We start from the raw sequence: 12,627 nt of genomic DNA on the forward strand, positions 1-12,627 counted from the left end.
TTGCCCACGCTGGAGTGCGGTGGCCGGATCTTGGCTCACTACAAGCTCCGCCTTCTGGGTTTACGCCATTCTCCAGCCTCAGCCTCCCGAGTAGCTGAGACTACAGGGGCCCGCCACCTCGCCCGGCTAGTTTTTTTGCATTTTTTAGTAGAGACGGGGTTTCACCGTGTTAGCCAGAATGGTCTCGATCTCCTGACCTCGTGATCCGCCCGCCTTGGCCTCCCAAAGTGCTGGAATTACAGGCTTGAACCACCGTGCCCGGCCAATTTTTTGTATTTTTATAGAGACGGGGTTTCACCATGTTAACCGGGATGGTCTCCATCTCCTGACCTCGTGATCTGCCCGCCTCGGCCTCCCAAAGTGCTGGGATTACAGGCGTAAGCCACCGTGCCTGGCCCAAATGAATATATTTTTTATCATTATAGTGAATAAAAAAGTCAATATCTTTTTTTCATTTAGTGGTCACACATATATTGAGATAATAAAGGAAACTACAGCCTAATAAATAAACTGCTCTTGTTCTTTCAGTGATTTTTAGGATTAAATCTGTTCATCAACATCACCAAACTGAGTAGAAAGCATCCATCTAGAAATTCCTTAATCAATCTAAAAATTTCTTATTCTAAGTAAGTAGAAATAAAAGTAATTATGAATCTACAGTTAGAATAGCCTAATCTTGAGATTTACCCTATTATCCCCACCAGCTCAGTGCCAGCAGGTTAAAAACCAGGAGCTACATATGGATTCCTAACAACACAAATCATCCTTATACCTCAATTCCATCATCCCTTTACCAACCAAAAGAATGAAAAAGAACAGAAATGATGTCTTATCAACAGAACTACATATATATGTCTATAAATAAACATATATAAATACACACACACACACACACATATGAGATTGCAAATAGCAGAGGCTTAGATTCAGATAATTCCTGCCAATGTCTCATCAGCAGCTCCTTAAATACAGGATCCCTACACTAGAGCCACTAGCCCTACTGATGACCACGTCAGTTAAAAACATAGTCTACAGAAGCCTAGGAGAGATCCTGCAGGGTCTCAGAAGACAGAAACAAGAGCACTTTTCCAATGCCACCATTGCTTTGACAAAGCAAAAGTCAAGAGAAACTCCCTTTCCTACCTCAACAGCTCTATTTGGCACCAAATTTCTGGAGCAAGAGCACACTTACACGCTGGGACCTGAAGGCTGCCATCTGCTCTACTCTGTACAAACGGGCCATCTCCTGGCAAGATTGTAATGATGCCTCATGTGATGAATAAAACTTAGGCATTGCTCCCAGGCTCAAGTACCAAAAGAGACGAGATGGAGGGGCTCAGACAGAGCTTTACATAAGGTAAAACAGTGGGGCTTCTGTCTCTCAGGTATATAATTTCATACCGATTCTAGGCAAGATATTTCCTCTTATTCCCTAGGATGAAGTTAAAGACATACTAAGGGGCCAGGCACAGTGGTTCACGCCTGTAATCCCAGCACTTTGGGAGGCCGAGGTGAGTGGATTACCTGAGGTCAGGAGTTCAGAAACCCCATCTCTACCAAATATACGAAAATTAGCCAGGCATGGTGGTGGGTGCCTGTAATCCCAGCTACTTGAGAGGTTGAGGCAGAAGAATAGCTTGAACCCGGGAGGCTGGTCTCATGAGGCTGCAGTGAGCCAAGACTGTGCCATTGCACTCCAGCCTGGGCAACAAGAGCGAAACTCCATCTCAAAAAAAAACAAAAAAACAAAAAAACAGACATACCAGGGAACTATCCACAGGAGAGAAGAGTTTGTACACACAGCAGGGATTTACACACTGTTCTAAGTCATAAGCTCATTTTCCTTTGCCAGCAAAGGTCCTAGGACTATCAACTTGGAACAGAAGTCTTGTTGAATATGTGCTAACAGTTCATTGGAGTATTTCTTTTAGAAAGCACTCCACTATTCCTAGTTTGCATCTGTTCTCCCTGTGGATATATAAGGGCTAGATCACCTTTGCTGGGAGAGAACACAAGTTCCCCCAAGGTCTCAAGGAGACTAATAGAGAACAAACTCAGATTTACCTATGCAGCACTCTAATGTCCGATAACCTCTTCTTGCTCCCACTGAACTGAATAGCATCGCACAGAAATGCCAGTTGAAATACAATACTAGTTAGATAGTTATTATAGTCAGTATGCAGGGGACCAAAATAAGATACCTACAGCCAAAAAGTGTGATTATAAACGGAATAGAAATTTAGGACACAAATATATAAAACACATTAACAAAAAAGAGAGTGGTATTCATTTTGTAGTCACCAAATATTTACTAAATTATCTACTGCATTCTAGGTACCATACTAGATGATTAAAAATACAAACAGATGCAGTCTAAGCTCTTAGGGAACAGACAATCCGGTAAGGAAAGACAACAATGAACAAGTAAATGACAATCATGATTATGAAAGAAAAACTGGAATGCTTTGAGAGTGTGTATCTAGGGAACATAATCTAGTTTTTGTTTCTGTTTTTGGTGGGGGTAGGAGAGCAAAGCATGCTATAAGGCTAAATAAAGGAAAGCTAAGAAAGTAAAAATATGTTACATGCATATTCTTGTGATAAAATAAATACATAAAAATAAAAAAGCAAAAATGTCTATTTCTCCAGCACCAGCCAGACATAATTTTTAAATCTAGCTGACCCTACTGTGAAAAGATACACCAGATCCCAGAAAACTGATTATAATTGGCACTCCACATAATAAACCTTCCTACCTAAAAAGGATGTACTAATTATCTAAGATCAGTAAACAATTCACTCTGTAGCTGCATTCATATAAATGAATGAATAGACATTCTGATCTGTAAATCAAGATTTTGTGAGACTGGCTAGTGAGCTAGTCTTTGGGGGACTGAGCAAGTCTAGGTGATAAGAATGGGTGCTAAAACTGACCTTCTGGAAAAATAAGGTTGATGATTTATCTTGGACTGTGTTCCATCAATGATCAGTCAGCCAGCCCACCTCTATTACATTTCTCTGCTCTCTATAATTTCAATAAATACGATATCAGGAAGTGCTAGGGAATGGTTTAAAAATTTGCTAAGAAACTAATCTGGGCCAGGCGCAGTGGCTCATGTCTGTAATCCCAGCACTTTGGAAGGCTGAGGTGGGCGGATCACGAGGTCAGATCAAGACCATCCTGGCTAACACGGTGAAACCCCGTCTCCACTAAAAATACAAAAAATTAGCCAGGCGTGGTAGCACGCGCCTGTAATCTCAGCTACTCGGGAGGCTGAGGCAGGAGAACTGCTTGAACCCAGGAGGTGGAGGTTGCAGTGAGCTGAGATCGTGCCACTGCACTCTAGCCTGGGCAACAGAGCGAGACTGTCTCAAAAACAAAAAAAAGAAAAGACTCTGAGCACAGTGTAAACTCATAATTAATTGTTAAAGGGATGAAGGAACAATAAACTTAGAAGAGATGTATTGTTCCCTCTAAATCAAGTGCTGAGTTTCAAAGGAGGCAGAGACTAGGGCCAGTGAAACAGCCAAGTTTTTCAAAGAAGCACATGTATGTGTGTAAAAACATATATACATACCTGCACTCAAAGCAATACCAGTGCCACGGTGGCAGATGGACATCGCCATGGGAAGAGACCAACTGTAAAGAAACACACAACGACAATTTTAAAAAGGAAAAGATAGCACCATAGTAGAGAGTCTATCTTGGCAAAAATATAAACTAATTCTGAAACAGGCACTTTTTTTTTTTTTTTCTGGAGACAGATTCTCACTCTGTTGCCCAGGCTGGCAGCGAGCGGCATGATCTCAGCTCACTGCAACCTCCGCCTCCCAGGTTCAAGCGATTCTCCTGAATAGGTAATATTTTCTTTAAAAAAAAAAAAACCACTTTTGCATTCCTGTCATTTTTTTTTTACCCTGGGAACGGAGTCTTGCTCTGTCGCCCAGGCTGGAGAGCCGTGCCACAATCTCAGCTCACTGCAACCTCTGCCTCCCGGGTTCAAGAGATTCTCCTGCCTCAGTCTCCTGAGTAGCTGGGATTATAGGCACCTGCCACCAGGTCCGCCTAATTTTTGTATTTTTAGTAAAGAGGTTTCACCATCTTAGCCAGGCTGGTCTTGAACTCCAAACCTTGTGATCTGCCTGCCTCAGCCTCCCAAAGTACTGGAATTACAGGTGTGAGCCACTGTGCCCAGCCATGTTTCCACTTTTTACTTTAAAAATACAAATCTGGGCCAGGCACGGTGGCTTACGCTTATAATCCCAGCGCTTTGGGAGGCTGAGGCGAGTGGATCACCTGAGGTCTGGAGTTCGCAATTAGCCTGACGAACATGGAGAAACCCCATCTCTACTGAAAATACAAAATTAGCTGGGTGTGGTGATGCATGCCTGTAATCTCAGCTACTCGAGAGGCTGAGGCAGGAAAATCGCTTGAACCCAGGAGGCAGAGGTTGCGGTGAGCCGAGATCGCGCCATTGCACTCCAGCCTGGGCAACAAGAGTGAAACTCCGTCTCAAAAAAAAAAAAAACAAAAAACAAAACCCTGTCTCAGGATTAGGTTAAAAAAAAAAATTAAAGAAAGAAGAAAACAGATTTACGGAGAAGGATCCCTACCTTTACCAGACTGCATCACTGATAGGGCTAAGAAAAAAAAATGATTATAACTCAAAACTCCTTTCTCAAGGAGCAACATGAGTCAAAGACACTCATTAAAGTTGGAGGTAGCGTGGTAGCTCATACCTGTAATCCTAGTACTTTGGGAGGCCAAGGCTGGGGCGGGGGGGGCATTGAGTTCAGGAGTTTAAGACCAATCTAGGCAACATAACGAGACCCCATCTTTACCAAAAAAAAAAAAAAAAAACTGGGTGTGGTGGCCTGTGGTCCCAGCTACTTGTGAGACTGAAGTGAGAGGGTCACTTGAGGCCAGGAGCTCCAGGCTGCAGTGAGCTATGACTGTGCCACTGTACTCCAGCCCAGTGTGGGGAGAGAGAGACAGAGACCTTGCCTGCAAATAAATAAATACAGTTGGTACAATTAGAAAGTAATCACTATAGGCCGGGCGTGGTGGCTCACACCTGTAATCCCAGCACTTTGAGAGGCCAAGGTGGGCAGTTCGTGAGGTCAGGTGTTCGAGACCAGCCTGGCCAACACGGTGAAACCCCGTCTCTACTAAAAATACAAAAATTAGCCAGGCATCGTGGTGCATCCCTGTAATCCCAGCTACTCGGGAGGCTGAGGCAGAGAATTGCTTGAATCCAGGAGGCGGAGTTTGGCATAAACGGAGATCATGCCACTGCACTCCAGTCTGGGCGACAGAGCACGACTCCATCTCAAAAAAAAAAAAAAAAAGAAAAGAAAGAAAAAAAAAGAAAGTAATCACTGTAATACCAACTGGGTCCCTGTTTCTCCAGGTATAACACTGATGGAAGAAAACCTGAGTTTCATTTATCCACAGTTTCATATAATACTTGAATCTTCCCTTATTATATGCCCCAAAATATCCAAACTGAACATACCACTTATTTCCTAATACATTACCTATCCCAAATTTTTATATCCAATCTTCTAGATTTAGTATATAGTTCTTAATCCACAGTAGTTCTGAAATACTTTTCAGAGTTTGTCATCAAACCCCTTTTTAAATTATGAATCATCAACTTTCCATTGAAGGACAACCAACATTGGTATTCTAGACCTAGTTCTCATGCTCAAGAGAGAACTGGTGGGTAAAATGGAAAGAACAAGAATCTCTGAAGAAAGCTAACACTCACTTTGGAATGTTAGCTTAGACAAAGAATACTAAGCATAATCAAACCATATCTTCAACACTTTAAAGAGAAATAACGAGGTTAAAAAGATCTCAAAAGAAAATTCTGCCTACATAATGAAAATGGTCACAGTAAGAAAGGAGTATTTCCAAATAAATTAAAAATATTAATACTAGCTAGATACCACTCTGATCAACTCAGATTTAACAACAGAAATATAAAAGGTGGAAGAATAGCCACATAACCAAGGACAGAGAACGATGGCATAATTTGGTAAGAAGAATCAGGAGACCGAAACCCAAAGTGAGCTGAGGCTTGCAAAAATTTCAAGGACAACAACAAAAAAAGCTTTTAAAACTGTGTTCTGACACAGAGAGCCTCCTAACTGGGATGAACAATTTTATGCTAATTGATGACAGAGTGTGACCAGATTGCACAACTATTTTATTTGTCAAAGAGAATGATTATCAGCATGAAAAAGACAGAACAAATATTGATTTGAAAGACTTTAAACCCTAAAGAGGTGAGGAAATTGGAAGATTCCAAACACACTTGGGGCTCTGGTACCAGATGAATCAAATCCCATGACTGAAAGAGCTAACAGCAGAAACATATACACTGTTCTGGAAATGTTTCAGAAATACTGATATAGAAAATGGGAGTCATATAATATGAAACTGCTGAATTCAAATGTTACCCTAATTTTCAAAAACGGTTAAAATCATAGCCTGGCTAGCCCAGTAATGACAAGCTAAAATATTTTGTTTTCTAAAAATAACCACAACATTATTTCCAGTCCTCCATGATCTTCCAGAATCTTGTCATTTCTCATCAAGCAAGTATTTAGCCTCTACCCTTGAACCTGGGCAGGACTTGATGACCGACTGCCTCAAAAGTAGAATGCAGCAGAAGTGATGCTGCATGACTTACAAATTCTCCTTCCTTCCTCATGCTATGTGGAAACCCAAAGCAGCCTACACAGATATGTGAAAAGACCTATGTGGAGAGAAAATAAGGGCCCCATCCAACAGCCAGAATCAACCCAAGACAATTTGAGTGACTGGATCTTCAGATTAATTCAGGCCCTAGCCTTTGTGTTTTCCAGCTGAGGCCTCAGGCATCATGGAGCAAAGACAAGTCTTCTTCACTAGTCCCTGTTTGAACATTAGGTAAGAGTCTAGTATAGAAAATCAAGATGTGGCCAGGCACAGTGGCTCATGCCAAATCCTAGCACTTTGGGGGGCTGAGGTGGGCAGAATGCCTGAGCTCAGGAGTTTGAGACCTGGGCAAGATGGCAAAAACAAAACAAAAAAACCATTTCTACAAAAAATACAAACATTAGCCGGGCGTGGTGGCATGCATCTATAGTCTCAGCCACTTGCGGGGCTGAGGAGGGAAGACTGTCTGAGCTTGGGAGGTCGAGGCTGCAGCGAGCTGTGATCATGCCACTGCACTCCAGCCTGAGTAACAGAGGGAGACTCTGTCTCAAAAGCAAAAAAACAATAAAAAATACCTCCAGAAAGTAAAAACATTTCTCCAACAGCCAAGACTGCCAATGGCCAATAAGTACATGAAAAGATGTTTAACATCACTAACTGTTTACTTCCAGGCCTCTTTCAAAAGACCCAAAAAATGGGTAATAGAAAATATGACTTCAAGTATCTCAGGTATCTTTCCCTGACATGCCAATCTGGATATAGCCCTGTGTTCCCTGCTGCTATTTTTCCCCCAAGTATGTCTGGAGTTACATAACCAGAAAAGCAAATAAAGTAGTGAAAGACTCACCTCACCAACCTACAACCATTCTTTATATGACCTGTGAAAAAAGGCCAGGGCTTTAAATACAGATTCAGAATAATTTGTGATGCTCTTTTGTCTTTTTCATTATAATTCTTCCCCAAAACTTTTTTTTTTTTTTGAAACAGAGCCTTGCTCTGTCGCCAGACTAGAGTGTAGTGGCGCGATCTCAGCTCACTGCAAACTCCACCTCCCGGGTTCAAGCAATTCTCCTGCTTCAGCCTCCCGAGTAGCTGGGAATACAAGCATGAGCCACCACTGCCAGCTAATTTTTGTATTTTTAGTAGAGACAGGGTTTCACCTGAGATCAGAATGGCCTTGATCTCTTGACTTTGTGATCCGCCCACCTTGGCCTCTCAAAGTGCTGGGATTACAGGCATTGAGCCACTGCATCAGGCCTTCCTAAAACTTTTATCTCTTAAAAAAGAAAGTTTCACAATTGAGCAGCAAGAAATGAGATCGCTTATTAGCCTCCTTCTGTTTTAGTGGCAAGTCCAGTTTCTACAAACAGGATTATTCCTGGAATCTGGCTTGGAAAAAAACTGAAGGGTTATGGTATTTGTGGAGGTGGTTAAAAAATGGCCAGACTCACTGGCAGGAACCCAAGAGAGTAGCAGAGCTCAAGATGCTTTGCTGGGTTAGCCTAAAAAAACAAAAAGCAGATTTACAGGGACTTATCTTCAAAGACATCAGCAAAAACTGCTATCAATGCCACTTTTGAAGATGAGATAAACAGAGATGTATGTATATATGTATATATGTATGTATGATGTATGTATCTACTTATACATACACACATGTGGTATGTGTGTGACAGAGACTGCATACACATATATGCTATCTCTATCCACAGAAAGGGCCTAGAAGCAATAACATCCTAGTAGCAATGAGCACACCTAGCACCCAGACACTGATTTCCCAGGAGTCATTTTGAAGAACTCCCATTGGCCAGGTCTGGGACAATTTGAACACCAAAATAAACAATAACGAAGTATAATCCTTTGGAGAAATTAATGCTTGTTCCATGTTATCCTTGAGTCCATACTGATAAAGAAAGCAAGCTTTACCCTATCGTAACAAATAAATCTAGAAAATATTATTATAATGTACAAAATCAGTAACATTACATTTGGCAACTATCACAGTAATAAATGATTTAGGCAAGTACCTCCAACAGATACTGGTGAGTAAGTATCTCATGAGAAAGAATATTTAGGTTTCAAAGTATCTCCCACCAAAATATGTATTAATAAATAAAACATCCTTATTCAGTAACTTTACAGGAGAAATCTAGCAGACACATCTTAAACAGTGACAAAAGTTAACATCACCAGTAATGGGTTAAATCAGCAGCAGCACATGCCTCCTGATACAGTGTACTGACAGAAGTATAGTATTACTGCAAGGGTATTCTTGCCAAAAATGTATACATCGTGAAACACCAAACAAACCCAAATTAAGGAACATTCTAAAAATTTCCAGGTCATAACAAATAAGGAAAGACTAAAAATCTCTCCCATACTGTAGGAAAAAGAAACATGACAACTAAATGTAATATATAATTCTAGGTTCAATCTCAGGCCTATAAAGGACATTAATGGGACAAGTGGCAAAATCTGAATGGGAACTAAGGTTTAGATAGTAACACTGTGATGGTTGTACTTTGGAGACTGTCTTGCAATGCATACCCAAGTATTAAGAAGTTGTAATAGGCAGAATAATGGCCTCTTTAAAGATGTCCACGCTCTAATCTCTAGAACCTATGAATATGTTACCTTTTATGGCAAAGGGGAATTAAGGTTGTAGATGAAACTAAGGTCCTAATAAGACAACCTTAAGCTAAACAGACTAGGCTGTGTGTGGTGGCTCACACCTGTAATCCCAGAACTTTGGGAGACCAAAGCGGGAGGACAGCTTGAGCCCAGGAGTTCAAAGCCAGCCTGAGCAACATGGCCAAACTCCATTTCTAGAAAATATTTTAAAATTAGTCAGGCATGGTGGTGCATGCCTATAATCCCAGGTACTTGGGAGGCTGAGCTGGGAGGATCACTTAAGCCTGGGAGGTCAAGGCTGCAGAGAGCCATGATCATGCTCCACAAGTTTTATTAAAAACTTGTAGAAAGGCCAGGCGCGGTGGCTCAAGCCTGTAATCCTAGCACTTTGGGAGGCCGAGACTGGCGGATCACGAGGTCAGGAGATCGAGACCATCCTGGCTAACACGGTGAAACCCCGTCTCTACTAAAAATACAAAAACTAGCCGGGCGAGGTGGCGGGCGCCTGTAGTCCCAGCTACTCCGGAGGCTGAGGCAGGAGAATGGCGTAAACCCGGGAGGCGGAGCTTGCAGTGAGCTGAGATCTGGCCACTGCACTCCAGTCCGGGCGACAGAGCGAGACTCCGCCTCAAAAAAAAAAAAACTTGTAGAAAACTTGTGCATTTCAGCCTGGGCAACACAGCGAGACCCTGTCTCAAAAACAAAACAACATAGACTATCCTAGATTATTAGGACAGGCCCAGTGTAATCATAAACGTCTTTAACAGCAGAGGAGAGAAAAGAGAAAATAGAAAAGCAGAAGAGGCTCACAGAAGAAAGGCATCAAAGAAGAAATGAGATGACGGAAGCAGGGTCAACATGATGTGACTGGAGAACTCAATGCAGCATTGCTGGTTCTGAAGACTGAGGAAGGAAGGCAGAAGCCAAGGAATTCAGAAAGCCTCTAGAAGCTAGCAAAGGCAAGGCCATGGATTCTTCCCTAGAGACCCCAGAAGGAAACAGAACCCTGCCAACACCTTGATTTTAGCCCAGGGAGATCTTGTCAGACGTCTGACCCACAGAACTATAAGGTAATAAATTTGTGTTGTTTTAAGTCACTAAATTTGCAGTAATTTGTTATGGCAGCAAATAGAAAATCAGTATAGATTGTGGTGACTAGAAGAGGAGTGCAGCTGTAACGAATACCCAAAATTGTGGAAGTGCCTTTGAAATTGGGCAGTGGGAAGGGACTAAAAGAATTTTTAGGACCATGATTTTTAAAAAGCCCAGACTGCCCTGAAGAGATTTTAGCAGAAATATGGATTTTACCAGTTGTGCTGGTGAGGATGTGGAGAAACTGGAACCCTTATACACTGCTAGTGCAGCCACTTTGGAAAACAGTCTGGCAGTTCCTCAAAATGTTAAATATAGGCTGGACGCCATGGCTCACGCCTGTAATCCCAGCACTTTGGGAGGCTGAGGCAGGTGAATCACAAGGTCAAGAGATCGAGACCATCCTGACCAACATGGTAAAACCCTGTCTCTACTAAAAATACAAAAATTAGTTGGGCATGGTGGTGCATGCCTGTAGTCCCAGCTACTCAGGGGCTGAGGCAGGAAAATCACTTGAACCTGGGAGGTGAAGGTTGCAATGAGCCGAGATTATGCCACTGCACTCCAGCCTCGTGACAGAGCAAGACTCTGTCTTTAAAAAAAAAAAGTTAAACATAGAGTTACCATATGATGCAATAATTCTACTCTTAGGTATATACTCAAGAGAAATGAAACATATGTGCACACAAAAACTTGTACACAAATAAATGGTAACAGCAGCATTATTTGTAATAGCCAAAAAGTGGAAACAGCTCAAATGTCATTCAGTTTATAAATGGGTAAATAAAACATTGTATGTACATACAATGAAATATTATTCGGCCATAAAAAGGAAGGAAGTACTGATACATGCTAAAATACGGATGAACTCTGAAAACATTATGCTAAGTAAAAAATGCCAGTCACAAAGGACCATATATTGTATGACTACATTTAAATGAAACGTTCAGAATAGGTAAGTTTATAAGATGGAAAGTAAATAACTGATTGTCTAAAGCTGGGACGAACAAAGGATTGGTGGTGATGGCTAAGAAATGTAGTGTTTCTTTCTGAAGTGATGAAAATATTCTAAAATTGGCTGGGCAGGGTGGCTCATGCCTATAATCCCAGCACTTTGAGAGGCCAAGGCAGGCGGATCACCTGAGGTCAGGAGTTCGAGACCAGCCTGGCCAACACAGTGAAACTCCCATCTCTACTAAAAACACAAAAATTAGTCAGGCGTGATGGTGCACATCTCTAATCCCAGCTACTTGGGAGGCTGAGGCAGGAGAATCACTTGAACACAGAAGGCAGATGTTACAGTGAGCCAAGATCATGCCACTGTCCTCCAGCCTGGGTGACAGAGCGAGACTCCATCTCGAAAAAAAAAAAAGAAAAAAAGAAAATATTCTAAAATTGTGGTGATGGCTGAACAATTCTGCATTTAACAAAAGCCACTAAACTGTATGCTTTCAATGTGTGAACCGTATGGTATACAAATGTATTTCAAAAAGGAAAATATGAATGTCAATTCAGCTAGTAAAGGCTCAGAAGGAAATTAGGAACATGTTATTAAAAACTTGTGGAAAGGGGATCCTTGTTACATAGGGGCAGAAAGTTTAGCAGAATTATGTCCCACAGTAATGTGGAAAGCAGAATTTACTAAAGTGGCAACCTGATTTAAAATGTGAAAGGAAAGAAACAGACTGAGGGAATTGCTGTTAAATAAAAAGCAAGCTGAGCATGGTGGCTTGCAGCTGTAACCCCAGCACTTTGGGAGAAAAAGGTAAGAGGATCGCTTGAGCTCATGAGTTCAAGATCAGCCTGGCTAATATGTTGAGACCCCGTCTTTACAAAAAATTTAAAACTAGCCATGTGTGGTGGCATGCACCTGTAGTCCCAGCTACTGAGGAGGCTGAGTCAGGAAGATCACTTGAGCTCCTGGGAGTTCAAGGTTGCAATGAGCTATGATCACACCACTACTACACTCTAGCCTGGGTGACAGAGTGAAAGCCTGTCTCTTAAATAAAACAAACAAACAAACAAACAAACAAACAAAAACAGGACTTATTGATTTGGGAAATTCTCAGCCTTCCCAACAAATATGCCTGTAATCCCAGCACTTTGGGAGGCCGAGGTGGGCAGATCACAAGGTCAGGAGCTCGAGACCAGACTAGCCAACACAGTGAAACCCCATCTCTACGAAAAATACAAAAAAT

At 41.8% G+C, this 12,627-nt stretch overlaps 1 protein-coding gene across 2 annotated transcripts in view; it reads right to left on the bottom strand.

Annotated features, from left to right (window-relative positions):
* The window catches only part of SDHC (succinate dehydrogenase complex, subunit C, integral membrane protein, 15kDa), a 53,514-nt gene that overhangs the window by 24,823 nt on the left and 16,064 nt on the right, over positions 1-12,627 (bottom strand). For both annotated transcript variants that reach the window (XM_011957547.1, XM_011957546.1), the window contains one exon: positions 3,579-3,640. In XM_011957547.1, coding sequence (XP_011812937.1) covers positions 3,579-3,640 — 62 coding nt within the window. The remainder of the gene's footprint in view (positions 1-3,578; positions 3,641-12,627) is intronic.

The sequence above is a fragment of the Colobus angolensis genome, unplaced genomic scaffold (genome assembly GCF_000951035.1).
Source record: "Colobus angolensis palliatus isolate OR3802 unplaced genomic scaffold, Cang.pa_1.0 Scaffold447, whole genome shotgun sequence".
In the NCBI taxonomy this organism is placed as follows: domain Eukaryota; kingdom Metazoa; phylum Chordata; class Mammalia; order Primates; family Cercopithecidae; genus Colobus; species Colobus angolensis.